This window comes from Phoca vitulina, unplaced genomic scaffold (assembly GCF_004348235.1).
Source record: "Phoca vitulina isolate PV1807 unplaced genomic scaffold, GSC_HSeal_1.0 scaffold26, whole genome shotgun sequence".
In the NCBI taxonomy this organism is placed as follows: domain Eukaryota; kingdom Metazoa; phylum Chordata; class Mammalia; order Carnivora; family Phocidae; genus Phoca; species Phoca vitulina.
In genome coordinates, this window is record NW_022589729.1 from 8,995,110 (window position 1) to 9,022,740 (window position 27,631).

Genomic DNA, 27,631 nt, shown 5'->3' on the forward strand with positions numbered 1-27,631 from the left:
TGCGAGAGATAGGCATTTTATTTTGCCCCCACTTTTATGAAGAGGAAATTATATATTTAAAAAATAGGGTTTTGGGGCGCCTGGGTGACTCAGTCATTAAGCGTCTGCCTTCAGCTCAGGTCATGATCCCAGGGTCCTGGGATCGAGCCCCGCATCGGGCTCCCTGCTCCGCGGGGAAGCCTGCTTCTCCCTCTCCCACTCCCCCTGCTTGTGTTCCCTCTCTCGCTGTGTCTCTCTCTGTCAAATAAATAAATAAATTTTCCCCGCGGAGCAGGGAGCCCGATGCGGGGCTCGATCCCAGGACCCTGGGATCATGACCTGAGCCGAAGGCAGACGCTTAATGACTGAGTCACCCAGACGCCCCAAATAAATAAAATCTTAAAAAAATAAAAAATAAAAAAATAGGGTTTGGCTTTTTTTTTTTTTTTTTAAGATATCCATTATAGCATAGGTTTTGGGTTCATATAAAACCATGCCTAAGTCTCAGCCCCTTAGAGCTGAGAGACCTTAATATCACTGTGCCTCTGTTTCTCAAGTGGGAATGTCCATCAGAGTACCTGGCCCATACTAAGTGCTCAATAAATTATTAACTTCGACTGCTACTGGCAATATGACCAGGATACTCAAACACTGGGTGGTTCAGATATCCCAGCACAGGGGTGTCCTTGATGCTAAACTAGGATGTGTAGTCTTCCTCAGATCACAGTTGTCCACCTTATGCTGTGATAATTAACCCTTTCTCCCTGCAGCCATTCTTCATAATAGTGCCCTTTTAGGTGGCATTTAGGTGGGCCGACTGGAAATTCAATTAATTTTATATAGTTTTTTGGTGATCAATTAGCTTTTTTTTTTTTTTTTTCCTGTGGCCATGCATGGGAAACTGGGTAAATCAGAACAGGAGCCTGAATTCTAGAACTTGCCTGAAATATCAGATTCCCAGTTAAGCTTTGCATGTGGGATTCAGGAATAAAGTAGCAGGACATCCTTGCAGCGTGAGATGTAGGAGTGACCATTATGAGGACTAAGTTCACTCTGGACATTTGTGGGACCTGAGAGAGGAGTACCATGGTCAGCCACATAATGTATTATAATACTTAGAAGTTTATAAATCAAGATAACAAACTGCTAAGGAACATATGTTCTATTCTTTTATTGGACAAACATACCTTCATAATGGCCTAGGAGGCCAGCTCTGCATTTTGAGTTCTTAGACTCATGAATTTTGTGTTAGCAAGAGGTAATAGAAGGAAGATCAGTCCTTAGCCACAACCTACCCCATTTCTCTCTTCCCCTCTACCTCCCATCATGTTCTGTGCATAGTGTGGACATCCTGCTCACATGTCCACAGTCCATTGACCCTTCCAAACAGCTGCCCTTTGACCATGCATGGGCCTCATAATGTGCACACCAGCAGTCCAGTCCAGTCCAGGGCACCTTCCAGAGGATGGACCCAAGGGAGAGGCCCATGCAGGCCTTGGAATGGGGCTTATGGTGATTTGGCCACAGAATTTGAGGGTCCCAGGTATTGGGGATCATGGAGTACAAGGGGGTTGGCTCCAGCAGGTCTTGTCCCCTTAGTCTGTCAAAGGAGCCCTTGCATTGTAAATGACTTCTAAAGCCCAGGGCCTTCGGGTGGGGGCTCTTTTTGTCTTGAGTCTGAAGGTGACACAGATAAGAGCGTAACTATCACCTGAAACAAGGTGCGTTAAAGATTAGGCATTTGCCTGCTAGCCATCTGGTAATGCTGTGGGCATGGCCCGTGGATCTGATGTGCTGACTTCTTTTCCACACTGCTGACTTTTTGCTGAAGCAGGCGGCCTAGTCCTGGAGGATCGTTCCTGGGTGTCACGTTTTCTTTGCCATTATGTGCTATTTTGGTCTTAGAACAGAATATTTGCAACACTGGAGGAAAAAGAAACAAATTGAGTGTCTGAACATCCTATGAACCTTACAAAAGAAAATAATAAAATATTATCTATTTAACTTAAATAGTATTTAGAGAAAATAATTATCCTAGTTTATAAATGGCTGCTTTAAAACTCTAATATGTTCTAGGATTAAAACTCAAAATACTATGGAAATGTTTAAATTGACTTGAAGAATCTCAGGGGTGGTCAGTTTGGATGCAGGATTAAATTAAATATTGATACTAATATTTACAAAAGAAATATTGTATACAGTTCATTTGCTCTAACTTTGAGCTTGCTTTGTTAAAGTGTAATTGACTTTTCCACTTTTTCTTGCATTTGATGGCAGTTTTGTCTGATTTTTAGAAATACATGAATGTTGCCAAATTATAAATGACAGATATGCTATACTCCTGCTATTTTAATTGTTAACATCAGTGTTTATTTTAATAGTAAAATTTAGTATTACATACTCTCTTTGGTGGTAGAGAGTATGTAGTATGTGAATGGATGTTTTAGGAAACAGCATAGTTTACAGATTCATCTCTTTCAGTTTTGACTTAATGAACCCACTTCTTGGGATAAATGAGTAGTGATGTCTTCCCTGGTTTGTTCTGACTTTTAGGAATGGACCTAAATTGTCACCACTCCTGAGGTCTTTGTAGAGCCAGAGAGTAAATATCTTAGTATCAGGGGGTCACATGCCTTCTGTGTCATATACTCTACTTGGCTTTGTTTTATTTTTTAAGCTGTTTAAGAATATAAAAACCACTCTGAGCTTGGGGCCATACAAAAGCATGTCTTGGGCTCGATTTGACTGCTAGCAGACCCCAACACCCCAATGTATCTTCCTGGTAGGCAATCTTGACTACCAGGATTTTCATCGGGAGGACTTTAGGCAAACTTTGCATGCGTATCATTTGTTTAAACTGGAAGCAAGTTCTTTATCACGATGACCTCGTAAGTGTGTTATCTCAGTTTTCAGAATGTTTTTACTTTTTCAGGGATCAGATTTTTCTAGTCTCTTGTCACTGTTCACTATGTCATATTCATGTGTATTAGCTAGGTAATTGGAAAGCAGAATCAATGTAAATTAAAATAAAGTAACATTTAGGGTGGCTGACAAAAAGTTGGATCTTGGGTCGTATAAAATAAAGGCTGATTATTTTCAGAGATTAAATTGCATGGTTGATCTTTGATCAAAGAAAATAGAGTATTTAACCACCCTCATGATATCTTTGTCTGAAAAAGATATTAGGAACTCAAGTTTGTGACACGACACTCTCTGGTGTCATTTACATGTTTTTTTAAACTCTGCATTATGTTACCGTATAAAGTCATTTAAAATCGACATATTATTGTAACTGTTGACTCATAAGGAAAGTTTACCACTTGGGTGACAGTGGCTAAGAACCTGTTCTCTGTAAGGGGTTTTTGCCAATGGCATTCAGGGAGGAGATGAATTTTCAGTGAAACTTTTTATGCCGTGGTAAAATGTCCAACTGTAGTTTATATAATTTATATAATCTCAAATTACTGAGATTTATTAAGTTGTCGAATTAGGCAGACAAAATTTGCTTTCCTAGCAATTTGCAAAATGAGTGACACTTTCCCACTGTCTGTGTTATTTCACAGTGATTGGGAAGAGGTGGTAGTATGCATTATATGTTCCTCCGCCAGATTACATTATATTTATTTTTATTTATTTATTTATTTATTTAGAGAGGGAGGGGGTAGGGACAGAGGGAGAGGGAGAGAGAGAATCTCAAGCAGGCTCCATGCCCAGCACCTCAGCCCAGTGCGGGGCTCTATCTCACAACCCTGAGATCATGACCTGAGCCGAAATCAAGTTAGATGCTTAACCGACTGAACCACCCAGGCACCCCTATTTTTATTCATTTAAAAAAGGACATTTGTAGTAATAGTATCACTAATTTTTGAAAGTACAATAGTTACAATTAATAGAAGGACAAACTTTTTAGTAATCTTTATTATTTTTTTTAAAGATTTTATTTATTTATTTGTCAGCGAGAGAGAGAAAGAGAGCGCACAAGCAGGGGGAATGGCAGGCAGAGGGAGAAGCAGACTCCCCGCTGAGCAAGGAGCCCGATGCAGGACTCAATTCCAGGACCCTGAGATCATGACCTCAGCCCAAGGCAGCTGCTTAACCAACTGAGCTACCCAGGTGTCCTGTTTTTTAGTAATCTTTAAAACTTAGCTCTATCTTTATACTTTAAAGTTCTGATGTATCTGTAGCATTAATATATTCTCCTTTGATTCTACTCTGATATGGCCTACATTATAGAATCAGAAAAAATAAGCATGTAATTCTGGATTATCTGTACATATGCCTACTTAAGAGGCTATGCTCTCCTTTATTTTTGTAAACTTCCTTTCTTGAATAAAACCCTCTGCACTCAGAAAATACAGTCAGTTTCCCATGGTTCACCTGAGCTAATGTCCTCAGAAGTAGCAGCATGGGAGGAAGGGTGCTGATTGTGGCAAGAGGCCGGGGACTCTGTCTGGCTCCAGTGGGGCACCATCTCATATGGTGACCCACCTGTGCCACCCAAGCCTGTTCCTGATTCAGTCACCCTCTTATGGGAAGGAAGCATGTGCATTGCCATTTCTTCTAAGGATTCTGTTGGTGAGTAATTTTCTTTTCTTAGCCTGCCCCAGCCTAGCACTTGTCAAATCTGAAACGCCTCCCAGCACTCCACACTAACCCTCTTCTTGGCAAGTAACGGTTGAGAAGGGCTTGATGTAGTTTACATGCTCAAGTCTGAGGGACTTCAAGGATCAGTTCCAATTAATCCTTAAAAAATGCCATTTGCTTTCCTGTCTTTTAGCAAGGTAGATTTTTACATTTGTGATGGACTTCTCAGGAAGTGGGATGTGGCTGTGATACTCGGCTTGCAGACCGGTGGATTTTCTTCTGAGGACCTGCCACCCTGGTCACCCCAGTGTTATCTGACGACTATTTAACGAAGGCCTGGAGGCTGTTTTTTGGTTGCTAGATAAACTGCCCCGCAAAGGTATCAGGGCTTCTTTTTCCATTCTGATAGCTTTCATTCTTTCATTCTTGTTCACCTTTGACCCAGAACCAAGCCCTGACAAATAAGGCTGTTCAGAGAAACAACTGATAAATTACCTTGTTAGAATAGCCTTAGTAGCTATAGTAGGAATGATACCCTCTGCTTTGTCGTTTTCAAAATGCGTGTTTTTATGCCTACGTTAAAGTAATTACATGATAAGATCCTTCCAGTAAACACAGAATTGGTTATGGCTAAATTCAGGTACAGTAAATGACAACGTTCACCCTAAAGGTAGGAAAGAAGACAAAAAATGAGTGATGAGAGTTCTGTTATTTCAGGTTCCTGTTGTGTTTTGTTGTTGTTGTTGTTTTTTAAGTAGGCTCCATGCCCAGGTTGGAGCCCAATATGGGGCTTGAACTCATGACCCTGAGATCAAGACCTGAGCTGAGATCAAGAGTCGGATGCTTAACCAACTGAGCCACCCAGGCGCCCCTTTCAGGTTCCTACTGATATGAATGTGGGTCACTTTGGTAATTTGTTGTAGAAGCATATGTCTCAATATGATTTTTTGGGCCCCCAGGAAAGGAAACATCAGTAACTTGTTTTAAAATTCAAGTTTTAGAGGCTGTGAGGCTGGTTGTGAGGAACGTCAGGGTGGGGTTTCATGGCCTGGGTCAGAACTTTTTTTATTTACTGTTAAAGGGCAGTGGTTCGTTTATCTGATATATTACTTGATAAACTTAGATACTATCTTAGATGTGATAAAGTACACACATTGCATTAATTTACTTTCTTTTGAAGTTGTTGATAATGGGATTCAACAATGTGAAGGCCTAGTCATTGGAGCTCACTTAGACTTTTTTTTTTTTAAAGATTTTATTCATTTATTTGTCAGAGAGAGAGAGAGAGAGAGAGAGCGCAAAAGCAGGGGGAGCAGCAGGCAGAGGGAGAAGTAGACTCCCTACTGAGCAGGGAGCCCGATGCAGGACTCGATCCCAGGACCCTGGGATCATGACCCGAGCCGAAGGCAGATGCTTAACCGACTGAGCCACCCAGGTGTCCCTCACTTAGACAATTTTTTAAAAAGTTTCATGTAAAAGCAAAATTAGGTAAAAGATGCTGGCAAAGTATTATAGTTGACACTAAAAGTTTAAATGTTTACATTTAAAAGAAATGATGTTTAAATATTTATTTCTTTTAATATTTATTTTCTTTTAGTGGTAAAAATCACATAACATAAAATACACATACCAAAAAATGCACATGACATAAACACAGAACATAAAAATTTCCATCTTAACTATTTTTAAGTGTATAGTATATTAGTGTTAACTATATGCACATTATTATGCACCAGATCTTTAAAACTTTTTTATCTTGCGAAACTGAAACTCTACGCCAAATAACTCCCCATTTCCCTCTCCCTCAGCCTCTGGGAACCATTTTTGTACTTTTGATGAGTTTGACCCACTTTGACCTCCCATATTCGAATCATGTAGTGTTTGTCTTTTTGTGATTGGCTTATTTCAGTTAGCAAATTGTCCAGTTTATCCATGTTGTAATATATGACAGGATTTCCTTCTTTTTTAAAGCTGAATCATATCCCATTATAAGTCTATACCACACTTGCTTTATCCGTTCATCCATCAAAAGACAGTAGGTTGTTACCGCCTCTCAGCTATTGTGAATAATGCTGTAGTGAACATGGGTGTAGAAATAGCTCTTTGAGATCCTGTTTTCAATTTCTTGGATATATGCCCAGAAGTGGAATTGCTGGATCATATGGTAATTCTGCTTTTAATTTTTTGAGGAACCTTCATACTGACTGGCTTTCCGTAATGGCGGCATCATTTTACTTTCCCAGTGACAGTGCACAATGGTTTCAATTTCTCTGTGTCCTTTTGGGCACTTGTTATTTCCTTCTTTTTTTCTTTTTTTGAGAGTGGCCATCCTAATGAATGTGAAGGTGAATGTTTAAACATTTTTGAGGGGTATCAAATAACTCCCTGAATTTGAAGTTCTAAACTTTTACCTCGTTAGGCTGTCCATAAATAATTACATAAGTGGACAATGTAAATAGTTATTTTCAGCCTCTTGGGTTGCATACCATGCCTTTACCAATAATAATAGATGAGGAATTCATTAGTTTGTCATAATAATAATGACTGTATCAGTTTTTTGCACTGTGCCATACATTGTTCTAAGTGATTTACATTGATTGTCCTATTTAATTCTTCCATTATCCCAAGGAAGTAGATGCTACTATTATAGTATTCTTACAGTATCTTATTTATATATATGTGGAACTTGAGGCACAGAGAAGTAATGGGCCAAACCCAATTGGGTCTCAGGCAACCTAAACCCAGAGCCTGTGCTCTTTACCTCTCAATACCCTGACTTGCATATTTTTTAAAGCTTTTAAAGCATTGAATAATTCTAGACTGAATTTTTCTTGAGAGATTTTAGCCCATGGGCAAAATTTTCCATTAAGTTGATAAAATAAAATAAAAATGGGGAATTAAGAATATTCCCAAAGTTATGATTAGATAATATTGAAGGCTTTTTAAAAAAGGAGACAGAAGTAAGCCTTAAAAAGATCTATTTTTTCTTTTTATAATTCATTTTTAGAACCCCCCTATATATGAAGTGTGAGAGTTCAGTTCTTCAGTACCATCATATCTATCTCAGTTCCCTGGATTTTTATCTTCTGACACTCATTTCACTGCTGGATTTTTAGTTGTTAGTTTTAGATTGATCCCCAAAATGTACCTCCACAACCACCAGTGATAACACCTCCCTGACTCTTTAATTCTTGATTTTAGAAGGAAAGAGGCTTATTTCTTCTCATTTTGATGTGACGGTGATTAACCACTTGCATAAACTTTGTGACTGCAACAGAGGGCAACTCTTTCTTTTTTATGATGAGTAGTAGTCAGAAGAGGGGGGACAGGATTATATGAATGGATCTGTATTTTTAAAGAAAAAGCTATGTTCTTTGGGATTAAATCTTGTTTTATTTTATTTTATTTTTTTATTATTATGTTATGTTAATCACCGAATATTACATCATTAGTTTTTGATGTAGTGTTCCATGATTCATTGTTAAATCTTGTTTTATTTTGGTTTGAACAAAAAGAGACAACCATATTCTACTATACTTTTTAATAAAGGCATAGCTGAGGGGGGCCTGGGTGGCTCAGTTGGGTAAGCATCTGACTCTTGATTTCAGCTCAGGTCATGGTTGTGAGTTGTGAGATTGAGCCCCATGTCGGCACCCTGCTGGGTATGGAGCCTGCTTGGGATTCTCTCCCTCTCCCTCTGCCCCCCCAAATTAATTAATTAGTTAATTAATTAAAAAAAGGTACAGCTGAATAATAATACAAAAAGGAAAGAGGAGGATTTAGTACACAGGAATTTTTGATTAATTTAGAATTTAGAGCTTGAAATCTGAATGTATCTTTACAGTGAATCTGAAAGCAGAGCCAAGTCTACTTTCTGATATCCATTTTTCAGTGCAAACTATTAACATAGTTTTCATTTGAAGAAGATCAGAGACAAGTACAGGAATCTTCAAAGGAATGAATCTAGCCCAAGACTTTGTCCTTGATTGCACCTTTCCTTTTCCTTTTGCCTCTAAAGCATCTTCACTACTCCCAAGGTACCTCCTTGCTTCTGGAACGCCCTCACTGTCCCCCAGAGTCTTCAGATTATGTTTTATATGGAGAACAATTTCAAATTTTATAGATATTTAAAGTGAAAGCCCTCCATTTGTTCTTCTGGGATATTACCAATTTACTAAGATTTCTTTTGTAATATTTGCAACTAACTTGTAGGAAGCTACTTTACAGGATTGTAAGTAAGAAAGGAAATAATGGGTAGACTGTAAAGTATTTTGTATCATTGCAGCCTTTTGTCCATATGTTTTTAGACCAGAGATCCCTAAACCAAGTCCCAGGGCCAGAATCATTTTGCTAAAGAAGGTTCGGAACCCAGTCACGCCCTTTCTTGTGTTGTCAGTGGTTGCTTTTATGCTTCTACCAGATTGCTGGGGAGTCACAGTAGAGACTGAATGACCTTTGAAGCTGAAATATTTAACTATCTGGGCCTTTAAGGAAAAAACTTGTCCTCCCCTGCTGTTCCGTGAAGGAGTGAGAGCTAAGCAAGTATTCCCTTGGAGGAGGCATCCCCTGCCCTACCTCTCCTGGACCATCAGCACACAGGAAGACACCCCCTACCCCCCACTATGTTTCCTTCTATGCTCTTCCTCCCAGAGGAAATGCCAGGCACTTCTCTGCAGTCCCTATCATAGCGGGCAGTCAAGTGCACGGGTTTTGTTTCAGAGAGGAAAATCTTTAGGCACCAACACAGCAAGTTGGGAACTTTCGTGGTTCTCACCTGGGTGTTCCTTGTTTTACTCTGCATCCAGTTAGCAGTCCCGTCTGAGCTCCCTGACCCTTGGGGTAATTAGTGGTTATGGTCTTTTGAGTATTTGTTTGCTTGTACTTCTTATAATGTGCCTGTGATGTGGACATCAATCAGGTCTATGCCCTTTGGCTTCCTTGCACCAGGCGGGAAGAGATTCTCTGCCTCGCATTTCCTTATTTCTGCACTGAGCACTAGCTCCTGGCCACTTATAGAGCCCCTTTAGCTCTTCTGCTTCCTGAATCCCTTCCCTAGTATAATTATAATGTTGTAATTCTTGTTGAGAATCAATGCACCTTCTGTGTCAGGCACTCTGCTCAGCACCTTGAATACATGATCTCATTTGATTTTCACAGCAACGCCATAAAAGTATCCATTGGTGTGACCCATTACCATTTCATTCCTGAAGAAGGAAGCGCTTGCCCTGACTCCTACAGAAAATGGTAGAACCAGCACTTGAATCCAAGTTGACTCCTATCTTATAATCATTGTTATACTGCCTCCTGCAGTTTAAGTACAGAGCAGTTACCATCATTGTGTCCTGCAGGATTTCCCCCAACTCTGTATCAACTTTGGAGAATGCAGACACATACTGTTGAATACATCAACTCGATCTTGAGCGAAGGAAGTCTCCAATACCAATATCTCATCTCTGACAAAGTTCTTGGCACATTGATGGCCTTCAAGAACAGAAGCATTTAAGGACAATATTAGGAAAAGATGTGCTTGCTTTTACTTGTTGAAGGAAACCTTCAGGTTGAAGGTTCAAGGAAAGCTCTGAAGTCAAATTCGTATTTAAGAGTCAGTTGCTTTTGGAGCGCCAGGGTGGCTCAGTTGGAAGAGCATGTGACTCTTGATCTTGTGAGTTTGAGCCCCACATTGGGTGTAGAGATTAGTTAAAAAATTAAAAAAAATTAAGAAAGAGGCAGTTGCTTTGTCACGTAGGATATGATCCTAATGCTGCTATGCTTGCCATATGGACTGCTTGTACCATTTGATAACTGCCACTGCAAAATGTACATTTCTATTAAAAAATAGTGGCTGCATTAGATTTTTGTTAGCATTTCTTTCTTTCACCTAAAGTATTTTGTTCACCAACTGTTTTTTAGTCATATGTGTTAAAAAAGAGATAAGCAAACTCATCAAAGTTGTTCAGAATATGTAGGTAGAGAAAAAACATGTGAATGTTGATGTTGAATACTGAGCACAGCACATTTGGGGGCAATGGTTAGCTCAGATGTAACATCTTTCTTGTGGCGGTGGTGTTCTTTGAGCTTTTTTATAAATACTCCTGTGATACCATCCCTACTCCATCGAAGCTTAAAAACTGAGATGCAGTGGCTGCACACATCACGTAGGGTCTGCAAAAGGCCTAGTTGCCTTTTCCAAGAAGATGTCATCACATCAAAGCTAAAAAACATTGAATTTCTGGTTACCCTGGATGGAGAGATATTTGTATTCTCCATCATCTTCATCAGTGAGTGTGTTTTTATTAGACACTTATTCCCTTCTTAAATGCATTTCAGAACACACCCGGCTGAGTATGGATTACTTTTTTCTCCCATCATGAACAATAGCATTATTTTGGGATCTTTAAAATGCATTGTTTACAACCTGATACCTGTTGCTTTGGTGACATGGTCTGTTTGGTTTCTGTGGAATTAAACTGGCCCCAAACCATAGTGGTACAGAGACAAGTTGAGGGATTTCTTTTTGAGGTGGTGAGAGATTCCATTCCCCAAAAGCAACCCTATCCTGTCCCGCAGCTGCCCTTGTACCGTAAGTCTGACAACAGCAAAAGACAATGCCAAGATCCACCCTTACCTTACCGCTCCAAGGCATCAAGATTTTCTTTCCAACCAGCAACAATAGCAACAACGACAGCTACACAAAGCACACTCTCAGAAGATAGGAATTTCATTTTTTTTATTTCTATTCCAAACAACACTTAGTTAATTACTTCGAAAAGATTGGAGTCCAGCAGCATTGCATCATAGTTAAGAGCATGGATTTTGGATCCAGAGTGCCTGGGTTCACATTCTGGCTCAGGCACTTGTTAGTTACATGATTTTGGGTATGTAACCTCTTGTCTCAGTGCCTTAATTCTCTCATCTGCCAAATGAGGTTCGTATCTGTAAAACACATAAAGTAGTGCCTCACACTTAGTGTTTACTATAGGTATTGATATGCAAATTTTAATGGGTACATTTAGGGACCGTTGGACTGGATGTCAGGATATTTGAGTTTTAGTCTTTTTTATTTTTTTTTTTAAGACTATTTTTTTATCTGAGAGAGAGAGAGAGAGAGAGCAAGAGCAGGGGGAGGGGCAGAGGGAGAGGGAGAAGCAGACTCCCCACTGAGGAGGGAGCCCAGATGCAGGGCTCAATCCCAGGACCCCGAGATCACAAACTGAGTTGAAGGCAGACGCTTAACCAACTGAGCCACCCAGGTGCCCTGATATTTGAGTTTTAGTCTTTTTTTTTTTCCAATAAACTAGTCCATATTTTTGTAAGGAAGATCCAGTGATCGTAGGTTAATCAGTACATATTTACCTGTCTATGATCTTTATAAAACAAGGAGGCTGAACCAATTAGAAATTAGGTTTTCCTCAAAGTCTAATATCCTTTAAATTTATGTTGCTTAATACCCAATGATATGTTGTTGGTAGATTCCTATCAGTTTTATTCTGTCTCATTGACTATACTTAGCTTTTTTTGATGAATAATTTGGGGCTAAATATTAAAATGAGGCAACGAGAAATAGGATCACTAAAAATCAAATCAACAGGTAATGAGTGGCTTCTTGTGGGCCATTGACTTGACCACACATTCTTTTGGACACAAGGGATTCTGAGGGGTGTAAGTCCCTATCCGCAAGGAATATGCAGTTGGAACAGGAGGAGGTTGATTCAGTAGACACAAAGTATGTTGAGTTCTAAGAGAAGGACCCACCTGAAGACGAGTGTGAGATGAGTTAGTTACACCCATAAGGACACGGTCTTGTGGGCTCTTGGAAAGCTTCGTTGAAGACACGATAAAGGAGGCACGTGAAGAGGACCAGCAGGAAAGAATGCTGCTTTCTAGGAATTTGGAGTAATTCAGGGTTCATGTCGGACAAGGGGGGAGTGGGCTTTGGATAGGGTTAGAAATTGACCTGAGACTGTGGGAAGGGATAAGGCTGAGGTGGGATTGAAGATCTTTGCAAATCCTTTACCTTCCATTATAATCAGATTACACCCAATGATACGCAGTTTATAAGCTCCAGTGTAGTGACAGGAAATGCTCACAAGGAGAAGTTGCTGGTTGATGTCTCAGAAATTCACTTCTTAGACAATTTGGTGCTTTAAAAAAATGACTTGAGTTATCTTTCTTCCTCTCCTCCTAGTATGTGTAAAATATAGCCATGCATGCTGGAGTTGTTGGCAAGGCAAAATTGTCCTTCAGTTTCTCTGGGTGAATGGCATATTCATTTTCACACTTATTTTGTAATATTCCCAAACTCCAGATTTAGGTCTTAGAGTGAAGGTATTTAGTAATTGATGAAATCTTACAATGTCTCTCCCTTTTGTTCTCAGAAGGGTGAACAACATGATCTATGATTTTAACACTTATAGTTCATGTAATTCTTACAGTGCTATAAAGTTCATATGATTGTTCCTTTTTTATATTTTAGTAATCCGAGAGTAGTAAAGGTAAAGTAACTAGTTCAAGTTCACACGGCTAATGAATGGCAGAGCTATAATTTGGACCTTCATCTACCATTTCTCTTCTCCTTCTCCTCTCCTCCTCTGCCTTCACTCGTTCATTTCCAGGTGTCTAACCCTATACAAGGTAGTATGTTAAGGAAGGACATGCAATGGGCATACAATAATTTTTTCCACCTTTTATTTGAGATGAATATGCACAGTGCCTAGTGTTGAGTCAATAGTTGTGGAATAAGGCAATAAAAGAATGTCCATGTTTACAAACTTGGGGGAAACTAAGGTAGGATATGTTTTGTTTAAACTGGAAAAAAATATCAAGGCTAAATAACCCCCCCCACCCCGCCATTTTACAACACTGTTTTCCTTCTAGTCTATTTTTTATTTTTTAATTAATTTTTTTTTTAGAGAGAGAGCGAGCACATGAGTTGATGGGGGAGGGGGAGGGAGAGAGAGAATCTTAAGCAGGTTCCATGGTCAGTGTGGAGCCCAGTGTGGGACTCGATCTCACGACCCTGAGATCATGACCTGAGCCGTCAGATTCTTAATGGACTGAGCTACCTAGGTGCCCCGCTGCTAATCTATTTTTGATTTAATTCAGCAGGTCAATACAATCTTGTAGTTAGATGTATCATAGAGGGAGATGGTTGGTACCCATTATAAGCTCAGTGGCCCACCCAATACGGTTCACTGGAAGATGAAACCAGAGTGTATGGTCTTGGTCTGCAGTCAGTAGATACTACTCAGAGTTTATGAGCCTGCCTGCTTGTAGGCTTCTTTCTGATCTTCTCATCCTTAAAGACAAGCCATCATTTATTTGCATGTGGGAGCTAAGCCTGAGCTTCAGTGTGAAAATGCAACAGTCTGTGCCAAAATACTGTTATGGCTCTTATATACTATGTTTGTGATTATCAGAATTTAATCCTATAGAACCTGAAAGAACCAAATACCAAAAAGACTTTCTATACCCTATCTTCCACCTCATTTTTTAGAGGGTAGAAGGGCAGCAAAAAGGCAAAGAACGTGCGACTTTGGCATAATCCTGTACGTGAAATTGCTTTGCCAAGAGCTGGGTATGACAATTAACTGGCTGTGACGCTCCTTTCCTCCTCTGTCAGTATGCCACAGTCTCCATGTCACAGGTGCCTTGCTGCCCCTTTGGGAGTCTGACACCGCCATTCCTTATAATACTTTTGGGCATCGTCTTTCAGAGCTTGAGGCAGATTCTCACAGACTGTCATCAGTGATCTGGAGATCTTTGAAATTTGAAGGTAAATTTGAAATTTAATGGTGGACAGACATCATTTGGCCTCATGTCTTGTGATAAAGAAGGCAGTCAGATGTTTTGGGTGAATATGAATGAAATGTATTTTGACTGCCCCCCCCCCACATAGCTTATAAATTGACTCCAGTGGCAGTTCTAAAGGGAGCTTCCGAAAGTGTCAGAACAATCCCTTGGGAACAGGTATAGTGTCCCTAGGTAACTTATTTTGAAGTCTAACTTGGGATTCTTTGAAAAAACTTAAAAAGTATGTGCACTGATAGAACTATGACTTTCTTGCTAGAGATATGTAATCAATTATTGTTCCATATTATATAATCCAGTTATAGAGACCATTTCAATTTCAGGTGGAATGGGCAGAAAGCTGTGAGGAAAAAAGTAGCATTAAAAACAAGAAAGAAAAAAAAAGGAGAAAAAGGGAAGTTGTATCGCTGTATGGAAAAACCTTTACTATGAATCAGTATTAAAAAAGTCTTTTTTTAATATTTTTCATCATGTAAAACAAAAATACTATGGATTATTGGCTGCATGTTTTTAATGCTCTGTAATTGTGTACCGAGGCAAATCCCATTATTTTAAAATCACTTAATATTGGAGAACAATTGGATAAACCGCGCTTGGAGTGCCCTGTGGGTCATCTCAAGCCTTTTGGTTCTGTTAATAAAATTAAAACAACTGGGGGAAATATACAAATGCTTTCAAATGGGTTTTACAATTAGGATGTCTGTATGTGTGAAAAAGAGGACAACTCTTAGGAACTACGTAAAGCCAAATGCACCATTACTGTGTATGAGTGACGTGAGTTGGGAGTAAGGATTTGACATATATTTTTATTTTGAGATGCCATGCTAATTTACATCATTCAGCCCTTTCACTGCCAAACTGTAAAAGTCCATTAAGTGACTGAAAGGAATATACAAATTATCCACTGGCACTCCAGGCTGGAGTTTTACATACACCCTGTTATTCTATCCGCCAGCTAGCTGCAAGATTCTATTAAGCGGTAAGTGAGAAAATTATATTGCCTACAAACTAATTGTACAAAAGACTCTGAAATAAGTAATCAGAGCCCAGGACTTTCTGAAAAGCTGCCAGGAGATATTATAAATTGCTCTATCATTCTTGTCAGCCTGGTTTAAAAACCCAGAGCTTCCATGTTGATTTGGTTCCCTCTACAACAGAGCTCACTTCCCCAGCTCTTAACAAAACTGGGAAAATTCCAGCTGTGTCCTCAGTAGTCGCCCAATTCAGTCCCTGGTGCCCTCTAACAAATGTGTCCCAGGAAATAGCAAGCTGTAAGCCAAGAAAACTCCGTGTCTGAAATGAGAATCCTTGCTTGTGAACAATAACTTTTGCATCCTCCTGATTGACTGTCCAGTGTTCACATTTCAGGTGCCCATAGTTGCTATTGGAAATATTTTTGTTGAGTTTCCACTTTTCGTGAATTGAAGGAAAACAAGTGCTCCATAGAGATCATGTGGTCTACTGGGAGTAATGTCTTTGAGCCATTACCAAAATAGATGGAACATTATTATCCAGGTGCTTGGGGCAGCACATTTTTAGGATAAAATGGTTTTTTTGTTGTTGTTGTTGTTGTTGCATAGAAAAAGCACCAGGGAAGGTATTTCAAGGGCAGAATCTGTGTAGACTCTAACACACATCAAAGGCTTTGTTGGGTGGGCGATCATAGCCAACAACGGTGAACTAAGTAACTCAATGGGAGGGCTTTGAAATTAGAGGTTTTCCTCCAGCAAATAAGTTCTTTAGAATAATGTTGATTTGTTTTTCAAGATATAAACCAGTGTTACTTAGTGAAATCAAGGTTATCACTCATGTATGTCAAGACTAATTTATGGAAATTTGGCTGAAGGATTCCTGATTCATCGTAAACAGTTTCTATACACTTAAGCTGAAAATATATCAATTGTGAAAACATTCAGGACCGCTATAATTTCCATCCATTCACAGTGAAATTTTTACAAAACATGTTTTGTTGCCAATAGCTTTGGGAAGATTCCTCTACCCCAATATAGTTATTTATCCATTTTTCACAGCATAGTTCAGTCATTCACTTCTAGATTGAGAATTCATTGACTTTCTTAGGCATAATCTCTGCATTTGTGGGAATGCATATGTGTGTGCGTGCATGCTAGTCGTGATTCCAGAAACACCGCCCCCCCACACTAAATTGTGTTGTTATTCGCTTACATGTTTTATCTCCTCTGTAAGACTGTGGACTTCTCAAGAGCAGGAACTACCTCTTTCTATCCCAACCCAGCACATGATCCAAAATTGCAGGTTCATGGATCAGCACCAAGGATCTAGCAATGAATAAGACAGAGCCTCTCCCTCAAGAGTTCATTCTGAGGCACTATTAAAAATTTCTCTGCCTTTATGTTTCCCTTTGTCATTGAAGAATTCAGAATGTAATGGTTAGAAAGGGAACTAGAGTACTTCTTTATATGTGATCTGAAGCTCTCATGTGGTAATTGTACAATTTTCCTTCTGTTTTTTGAAGAAATTTAAAAATCCTTACAGTCATTCTTAGACAAGTCATTCATAGATTTAGCTATTATCATTGAATCACTCCTAAATATTTTCTCCAGTGTGGCTCCAGTTCTGAGAGCATCTGCTTTCTAAGTAATACTAAGTAGTATAACAAGATAAAAATTAACCCTTTTAGTGCCATCTGTCTGTTTTTTTCATGTTTTAAAACATTTTCCTATTTTATTTTCCTTTTATTCTTATCCTGTTCATATCAAGATGCACTTTATTTCCTTTAAAGTCTCTCACATTCATTTTTTTCTTTTCACATTGTGCTCCCCAGAAGCCTTAATATTTTTTTTTTTTTGGTTTTCCCCTCAATGATCTCTTTCTGTTTTACCATGCATTTCCATTTTTGTCAAAGCTACTTTTTAAGGTTTTGAAAAATTAATTAGGTTTCCTAATACTTTTTTTTTTAATTTGTGAAATGGTTTTCCTAGTGGTCTTAATATTGCTTCCTGATGGGACATCCAGCTCACTTGACCTTGTGGACATTACTACATCACAGCACCATAGTTGGTGTTCATAACAATGACATTGAGGTATCAAGAAAATATAAGTTTTTTTGAAGCATACTATTTTACTTATTTACTACTTTTGGAAGAAGATTTTTCTACTGCATAAGAAATGGTCCTTGCCTCCAGGATCTTACCATCTAATGGGTAATATGCATGCAAAAAAGGTATGAAAAAATTCAGCATGTCTGTATGTGATGAGAGTACGTGAAAAGATATGAGAACCAAGAAGTCATTTTCTGCTATGATGGTCTGAGAGGTTTTCATGAAAGATTTGAATGGAATTTGAGTTGAACAGTGAGCCTTAGAAGTAATTTTAAGAAGAAAAGAGGGGCAAAGATAGATCATTCTCAGAGGGATGTCTGAAGGACACAGCAAAAAATGAATAAATTGACTTGGCTGCATCAGAAAGTTCATATAAGGTAATAATTGTAATATTGCTGGATAAGTAGATGGGAGTCATATTGGAGTGGCGATTTTGTTTGCTAATCTAATATTCTGTATTTAATTCAAGAGGCCATAGAAGTGTAGTGATTTTTTTTTTCAATTAAGGTATTTTCTTTTTAAATTAAGCAGTCCTAGGAAGAGGCAGGCAGCATGGATTCAGGGGGACAGAATGGAGGCACAATGCCCACGTAGGGGAGAACTACCATAGTCCAGGTGTGAGCTCACACATGCCTGATTGAGGTTCCTGTCAGAAGTGTGTTCTCGTGGAGGATGAGGATAGAATTTTTGGAGGAAGAGGATCCAGTTTGAAATGAAAGATGATTGTTTTTGTGGGGGTGGGAGGGAGATGGTGGGTCACCCTGGTAGAAGTTTCTAGCATTGGGTTAAAATGTGGGTCATGCTTTAGTACTGGAAAGTAAGCAAAGTGAGGACTTCATACTGACTTTTCTGGCAAAAAGGGGCAAGAAATGCTGTTTGGAAACCATTTTTTTTTTTCCTAACTAGTTATTGTTCATCTCTTTCTAAGAAAGCAAAGACTGAATTTCTTTTTAAATAAGTATAGGAAGAGGTAAGTAGAGTGGAAGGTTCTGGTATTAGAATACTAATTAACCTCTAGGAAGTTACTAGCAATACTCCCTGGATGCAAAATACATTTTCAGTGATGGTTAAAGAAACTCAGCAGTGAAAAATGGTTCATCTAAAGTTCAGAATCTAATCCTTTTATTCTCAGCCATGATCCAGCCAGGCTGGTTCCTTTGACTTATCCTTGATTTTCTGGGTGTTAGTAGTATCTCTGAAGAAGGTGATGGTGTGTGCCTCTGTTGATGTAGTTAATATTACTCTTATTATTTAACCTCTTACATTAAAAAGTAGTTGCTTTTATTATTATAAATGCCCTGAGTTAGAATGCTAATTGAGCCAAATAATTTTGATAGGCTTATCTCAAGTTATAATGCACAGTTTTTTTTAATATGTATATTTTAGTCATGCATACTTAACCAATTTTCAGTAGTTATAAGTGGTTAGGTATTACTTCCTGTTGAATTAGCAGTTGCTGAGTAGTTGAGTCTTTGTACAATCCTGCAATCCACTAATGTGATATTTAATGAGGAGACATCAGTCTGGAGAAAGGTAGTCAATATAAATCAGTGTTTACAAAGTGTGATTAACTCTGAAATATTTCATCAATGCTGTGGTCCCAGGCAGACTCTATGCTAATTACTAGACTGCGCATGTTTCAGGGGACTTGGACGGACCCTGAGTATTGCGAACACAGAGCAGCAAAATTGCAATTATGCTCGGACCGTCTCTGATGACAATTTATGCATTTGGTGTGATGACCTCCCCCTTCCCAAGAGGGCAATAAAGAGAATGCATTTTCATTAAGATCCTAATGCACTTAATCACAAGGGGAAAGGGTTAGGAAGTAAGGAAAGACCTTCAAGCACTATGTGACAGAACTGATAGGGGAGAGAGGCTTTATTTTAAAGGCAGCTTCTTTACAAAGCTGTAGGCAGCTCCAGAGCACATCCCACACACTATCATTGGCATTAATTGAAAAAAAATTTTGAGTTAAAGTTCGGATCTTCTTCTGGCTACATATTTATTGCTTCAAATGTGTAAGTAGGACCATAAGTAATGTCAACTCTGACATTAAACATATTGTTTCGTAGCAGTTTATTTTTATTTATAACACGTCCATGGAGCTTGAGTGTTTGGAATTCATTATGCAAATAATGTAACAAACATGATGATAACCGTCATCATCGTCATCCTCCTCCTCCTCCTCCTCCTCCTCAATAAGCATTTACTAAGCAGAGAACTGTGTTGTAAGGCCCGGGTAAATGTGGACACGAGAGCCATGTCATTTCGGTCCCTGCCATCTAGGAGCTTACTGTAAGGCCCCAGATGAGCCTGCTGATCATTTTTCACAGTGGCGTTTATGCTGTTTAGTGTCAGAAAGACAATAAGCCTGATATACTGGAACATTAGTAACCAAAAGAAATCCAGGATTGATGATACAAGAATATGATTTTGATGTTCATGCTTTTATGGAAATAATTTGCTTTGAAATTTGTTTTGGGTTCTAAAATTCTGGAAGATTGTTATTTTGCATGGGTAGACTAAGCATAATGTTTTAAAGGCTAACTTTAAACTTAATCTTTTGAGATACTTTACCATGTATCTTCCAATTATTCAGTGCATCTTTTTTTTTTTTTTTTTTAAGAGAGAGAAAGTGGCAGGGGGAGGGGCAGAGGGAGAGAGAATCTTAAGCATGGGGCTCCATCTCAAGATTTGGAGATCATGATTTGAACCAAAATCAAGAGTCGGGCCCTTCACTGATTGAGCCACCCAGACGCCCCTATTCAGTGCATCTTAAGTGGTTGCCACAGAGCATCCAGCTTCATGACATTTGTGACATCCTAATGAATCTTATGTGACATTTTTTTTGAGAGGGGAGGCAGAAGTAACAGAGTGGGCATTGCCTTTGGGATGCTCACATTTCCTGGGTCTTGCAAATCTAACTGTTTTTCTTTGAACTCTGTGTTTTAGGTAATATAGAATATAGCTGCCCTGCCACAAATGAATGTGAAATCACAAAGCGCAGACGTAAATCCTGCCAGGCTTGCCGCTTCATGAAGTGTTTAAAAGTGGGCATGCTGAAAGAAGGTAAGGCATGTTGCTGGGGGCTCTGTGTTTTAGGTTGGGAATGGGGGAAGGGCTAGAGAAACTGGGAAAAGATGGGGTCACAGTAAGCACTCTGAATCTGATGGCAGAATACATCTTTACGCCTGAGTTTTCTGATATGTCCTGGCTAACTGCTTGATATCAACAGGAAGGGACAAGGTAGGAAACATCTGATGTGCAGCTAAACCCACCAGGTATGCTTGGTCGTTCTGATTCTTTTCCTCTTTACGAGTTGCAGAAGGCAAAGGACAAAGGACACCAAGAGGCTAGTCCTTGTCTTTTTGTGTTTCTTCTCATTTCTAAGTTTGCAGGGAGATCTTCCCCTCCATCGTTACTGAGATGTAATTGACAAATAAAAATTGTGAACATTTAAGGTGTATGACTTGATGTTTTGATATACATATGTATTGTAAGATAATTGCCACAGTCAAGCTAATTAACATACCCATCATTTCATATTGTTACCACTTTTTAAAAAAAATTAATATTAGGCTGTATTTTTTTCCAATCTTATCTTTTGGACTTATGTTCTATTATAAAGAGCTTTTAATAATGATACTAAAATTGTTGCTTTCACTTAGGGATAACGCCAACAAACACAGAATAATAACAGTGACCATGGATTCAGTTATGGCCTAAGCTCACACAGCTCACAAGTGGTAGAGCCCAAAACTGAACAGAGAGTCAGATTCTAGAATTCATTGACTTCTTCCACCCATATCCAAGGTCCTGAAATAATTGTATATGTCAGCATGTCCAATGAAACTAACATTTTAGCTTGTGGCTAGAGAGAAATTATTCTTTTCTTTGGAAAGCCTAGATCTGTTTTTGTTTTTGTTTTTAAATGCATCTCTATGTGTGTGTTTTTGTAAATGTGTGTTTTTTTTTTTTTTACAGTTTTAGATTTTACCATCTTTTTCTCTTCAGAAGACTTGCCAGGGTTTAAAATAAATATGATAATTTTATAAAGTAACAAAATGAAAATGTGGTAATCAAAGTTTGAAAGAAATTAGGTAAATTACATTTAAATGTATTGCTTCTGTTACTTTGTTCACAGGGTTGGCCCTATTAGTTTATGTATTTGCTGTTACTGGAGCATCCCTGACTTTTTAACTTCTAAATCCAAATACATCTAAGTGTTTATTCCCTGAGAACAAACCAGAGCTTCAATTAGGTATGGCATTCCTAGATCTCATAATTTTTCCTGGTTTGTTCTTAATGCAAGATTTTTACTGTGAACAATGTCATAGGAAGAGGAGTGGATCAGTTATATTTGGGTATGTGGAATTCATGCCGTATTTCTCCACCCTTTACTAGATCGCTAAGAACTAACCCCTCATTTGACTAGGAACAAAGAAGACTCTCAAATTCTCCTCATCTTTGACTCTCCTCTTCCCCTGGGGTGGGAGTGGGGAGGTGGGGTGGGGGGAGGAAGCTATAAACAAAGAGTATATAACTTTATGATTAAAGCCTTATGAAAACATGATGCAAGATGTATTGTCAAGTAAAAAAAAAAATAAAGTACAAGTTCCCTAGTAGTATGATTCAATGTATATATGAGTTTATTTTTATATAAGAATATCTATTTATATTAAATTTAAAAATTTATAAAAATTTATATTTTAATAATTCATATTAAAATATCTGTAGAGAGAAAAAGGAGGAAGAATGGTAGAAGGGAGATGTGCATCGTGATGGGATATACATGGAGAAGTGGAAGGAGGGATAAATAAAGATGGGGAACAGTGTGACACTATGAATACAATGAGGAGGGGGGTACTTGCCCTTTTCGCTGTATAGCCTTTGGCACCATTAGGATTTTTCATAGTTGATATATTTTACATTTAGAATGCACTTGCTAAGTATTTATTAAGTTTCTCCCGTGTGCCAGGTACCATTCTAGGCTTCAGCAGTGCCGCAATGAGGAAGTTGGATGTGGTTGTTCTTGCTAGAGGAAACTGACATGGAAATGCCAGTGGGAGAGTTTTGACAACGGAAAAAATACATATAAAAACCCAACCATAATGACCCAACCCACAGGACAAGGAATTTTCCTTTGAGCTTACTCCTTTTGAGGTTGAAACTTTATCTTCGTAATTGCCTTAAATCCTATAGCAGAGTAGCAAACAAAAACCTAGTTCACAATAACATGATAAGTAACTGATGGTCCATTTTTGGTCATTATATGGCCACTGAGTTGAACTGTAGAGACTCACACTGAACTTAAGCTCATTCAAAAAGCGTTAATTAAAAGTTGGGAGTTGAGGAATAATTTTCAAAGAGCAAATCTATTTTTTTAAAGTGGGTTATAAAACGAATATATCAGTTAGCACTTGAAATAGATGTGTCCTAGATGTGGATTTTATTTTCAAAAACTAAAGTACATGGAGCTATGTCTCCATTTACAGGTTGATAGAATTTTTTGACTAGTTTAATTTTACTACTACGATTTATTCAACTCTTTGCACTTCCAGGTTTATGGACGAAGTGAAAACAAAAATAAATTTTCCCCTAAATAATTTCCCCCATTGTGGTTTTTAAGCAGGAGCGATCCTGAAGGGTGGTTAGAGTGACTGAGGAGGTGTGAACTGTGTTTAATTAAACATTGTTGGTGAAAGAAATGGGCTGGTGCTTATCTGTAATTCACACCTCCTCAGTTGCTGTTATCAAGCCTTTAGAGGGTCTGTTTTCAAGGGACTTGCTGCTGTACTTGCTGAAATACTCAAATAATTTATTTTCCTTTACTTCCTTATGCCCACTTTGATGGAAAAATGCCAGTTCTCTAAGCCCCTCCCCCCAAAAGGATGGCTATGAGTAAATACGGAATATTCCTTTTCTTTCATACTTAAAAATGCAGTGAAATATTGCATTACACCCTGCATATAAATACACAATTATGTTTGGCCATCTCCTTGGCTCAAGACTTGCCTCCTCAGCCTGGAGAGAATGATACTGTCTTAAATGTATCTTTATGGATGGAGAGGGATTTCGGTCCCATGCAGTATGTCAGAGATCATGATGTAGTAAATCTATTCAAATGTAAACCTGTTCAATTCAATTACCAGTCCATAATAAAATTTGCTGCTACAACCCCCGTGTTGACCACAGCAGTCCATACAGCCTGATGGCACAGCAGGCCTGGAAATTGACAGACAAAATCTATTTAAACAAAAAACAACGTTAGTTGTAGAATGTGAAATGAAATCAGATTTCAACAGCTTTGATGGGAACCTTCTTTCCTTTAACAGGTATTTTTATTTAACTAGCCAAATACATCTTAGGTAAAGTGCTGCCTGAGGGAAATAAAGAAGTTTCATGAAAAAGGTGGTTTATAGAAAATGAGACTTTACTCTTTTAAAAACAATAATCCCTAGTTTTATTGACTGGTGTTTCTACTAATGATGTAGGGTGCCAAAGGGAAGTGGTGGCTTAGTGGGCAAACGATTCCAGTTGCATCACATTGTGCATAATTAAATTCTTACAACCTATGCCTTCTCATTAGCCAGCACCAGAATTATGTCTGAATGAACTACATTTGATTATAACATTAGAATTTTTTTTAAAGATTTTATTTATTTATTTGTCAGAGAGAGAGAGAGCACAAGCAGGGAGAGCTGCAGGCTGAGGGAGAAGCAGGCTTCTGGAGCCCGATGTGGGACTCGATCTTAGGACCCCGGGATCATGACCTGAGCCGAAGGCAGGCGCTTAACTTAGTGAGCCACCCAGGCATCCCTAGAATTTTTGAGTCAAAAAACTGTTACTGTTTGAAATGAACAGTTGTTTATATGGAGAAAATGACAGAATCCCACAACATAATAAAACTTCAAGAAGTACAGTTAAAAAAAAAAATGATAGTTTGTTCAAATCCAAGTGGTTGCACCATTCCACATCCTGAAAAAAATCCCCTTTTCTTTTTCTGGGCTCTACTTTGCTGGTAAGCCTCAGGAATGATGGGCCAGCATTAGTTTTTCAGCATTATGCCATACTGGATGTCAGCAAAAACCCATCTATTACAAGATATCTGGTCTCAACATTCCCTTTTCATTTTTTTCAGGTATTGCTTATTTGAAGGAAAAAACAAGAACTAATCAAGGTGCACCTATAAATCTGGTCAAGATTTATTTTTATTTTGATCTCTCTCCTTGGTTCTTTAAAGGCTATTGCAGGACATACTGATTCGGTTTACTCTCTGTCAGTGGCAAACAGAGACATTTTATGAAAGCAGTAATTATTTTATTTAGGTATAGAATTCACTGATCGAAGGATTGAAGGGCTTTCTGCTGTTTATTGGTATGATGGGTTTCACCTTGACAACTCAAGTATTTTTCTTTGACTCTTGTAGATGAGAGCAAGGTACCCACATTTATATATACACAGCGTTATATTCCCCAGCCAAAATATAGATGAATCAAGGAAGCATGGAGGGCCAGTGTAGCTATTTCATGCCAAAAACAATGCTTTTCACTTTGCCTCTTTTTTTAAAGATTTTATTTATTTATTTGACACAGAGAGAGAGAGTACAAGCAGGGGGAGAGGCAGGCAGAAGAAGAGAGAGAAGCAGGCTACCCGCTGAGCAGAGAGCCCGACATGGGGCTCTATCCCAGGACCCTGGGATCATGACCTGAGCCGAAGGCAGACGCTTAACTGACTGAGCCACCCAGGCATCCCACTTTGCCTATTTTTTTTTTTTTTTAATCTAAATGTAATAGGTATTTTATTTTTTTACTAAAATCATCTATTTCTTTTTTTTATTGTTATGTTAATCCCCATACATTACATCATTAGTTTTAGATATAGTGTTCCATGATTCATTGTTTGTGCATAACACCCAGCGCTCCATGCAGAACGTGCCCTCCTCAATACCCATCACCAGGCTAACCCATCCTCCCACCCGCCTATTTTTTTTTTTAAAAGTTATTTAAACCTTTCTGATCTTTCCTTTCATCATCTGTAAAATGATGGTAGCAACAGTAGTATTTGCAAATGAAATGTTGTGAATATCCAGTAAGAAACTGCATGTTAAGTGTTCAGCATGCCATGTGGTGTAGAATGAGGACCAAATCAACATTACCCATTGTTGCTAGAGACAGTAAGAGTCAAGCTGTGGGGTCAGGTGGACCTAGATTCCAGCTCTACCAGCTCCTGGCTCTACCACCTCCTGGACCTGGGCAATTTACGTAACCTCTAAGACCCACATCAGCCTATTTATTTGTGAACATGGGACTGCAGATAGAACGTACCTTGTGAGGTTTTTGAAAAACGAGAGAGCCAATAGAGACACGGGGTCTGGCACATGGTTAGTGGGTGACACTCTGAGCTAGAATTTGGATATACGACATTCACCTGCTGGACTAATACAAATTCATATACATTTTGTTATTTTTTGGCAATATCAATGACCTTAGGGGTCCTTTCCAAACTTTTTATAGAAACACATCAATAGGTGAAGACTTGTTCCAAAATTTCATAAGGGAATTTAGTTTTTTGGGTTTTGTTTGTTTGTTTGTAAGTAGGCCCCATGCCCGGCATGGAGCCCTACGTGGGGCTTGAACTCATGACCGTCAGATCCAGACCTGAACTGAGATGCAGAGTCAGAGGCTTAACCCACTGAGTTTTTAATATCTACCCTAGGTCAAACAAAGAAGGACAACAGTATAAAAAGGGAAAAAGGGACTTCAAGCAGAAGTTTTTACCAACAACAATGCAGGTGAAGAAAGCCTTTGATTACTGGCTGAGCTGTAGAAAGGAGGCCTCGTTCCTTTGTCTATCAGAGAAAAAGGACAAATCATACACATTTTAAAATGCGCACAAAGAAATGTAGGAACTCTACTAATCTCATAGATACATTAAATTTTACTAAGGAAATTTTGATAGCAGAGCATCATGGAAAAAAAAAATCAGAGGATGGACATAAGTTTTAGTACACCTCCATAAATATTAACTGAGCTTCTCCCATGTGTCTGGCAAAATACCACACTTTAGCTTTTAATTCTGATTTTTCCTCTACCTAGCGTTGTGATTTTGGGGAAGTCCATCGAGCTCTCTCTTCATTTCCATATGTGCAGGGGAGCAGTTAGACTACATTCTTTCTCATCCCTTCTATTCTAAAAGAAGTTTTATTTAGAAAATGATATAAGGTCTATAGAAACATTACACCAATATAGACATGAAGATACTTGTAATTGTGACATGATGTTGACAATATCTGTGAGGCTGGTCAAACCATAGGAACCATGATTTGTAGACTTGTCTAGTGAATTGTGCTCTTTTGTCAATTTTGTCTTAACTGGATAATTCTTTGGAAGCTTTTCATCTTTCTGGAAAAGCAGGAAGTGTGTTATTTTTGCCACAGTTAATAGAAGTGAGAGTTGAAGGAACAGTGGAGTCATCAATAGATATTTAAATACTTAGGAAATGGGGTCTTGCACTTTTGCCTGTGTTTGAAAAACTTTTCCTCTGTATTCCCTTATAGTCCCTACCAACTCTTGTCAATATATTGAAGTGCAGTCGGTAGAGTTTTATTTCTGTGAGCATCTGAAATCTCATCGCAGATTGCTATATTGCTACTAATCAGATTTATTTGAAGTTTTGTTGTTACATTTTTAAAATAAAAATATTGACATAAGTTGGAGAGGAGAAGAGCAAGATTATATAATTTTCGAGGCCTTCTAAATATTTCCTCTGGGGGGGAAATGAGTCATTAAAACTAACAAAACCAGTAACATAGTTATATGTTTTATTGATAAGCACATTTGCTTTTCATATTTGATTTGACATTTTTAAAGTAAGTTTCTGTTAGGGAGGTGCTCAATATTTCCCCCTGCTTTTTAAAGTCCAAAAACTACTAACATGAAGATTCCAGTTGGGCAGTTTAAACGATGTGTTAGAATTGTGAGTCTTCCTCTTTAGGATAAAGTCAAAGCCGAGGATGGGAATCAGCATTTGGAATAAGTCACCATTCAGTGTGGAAAGGGCACAGGATATTAAGGTTCCATTATCACCTTGAAAGCCTCACTCAGTAGATAAAAGCGGGACCCTGGGTGTGAGATTCTCATTAATCAGATGAGGAATCCAAGGCTCAGAGAGTTTCA

The 27,631-nt window shown here is 38.5% G+C and overlaps 1 protein-coding gene across 13 annotated transcripts in view; it reads left to right on the plus strand.

Moving 5' to 3' along the window:
• Positions 1-27,631, plus strand: part of ESRRG (estrogen related receptor gamma) — a 563,748-nt gene that overhangs the window by 391,728 nt on the left and 144,389 nt on the right. For all 13 annotated transcript variants that reach the window (XM_032422150.1, XM_032422157.1, XM_032422153.1 and 10 more), the window contains one exon: positions 20,406-20,522. In XM_032422150.1, the coding sequence (XP_032278041.1) occupies positions 20,406-20,522 (117 nt within the window). The remainder of the gene's footprint in view (positions 1-20,405; positions 20,523-27,631) is intronic.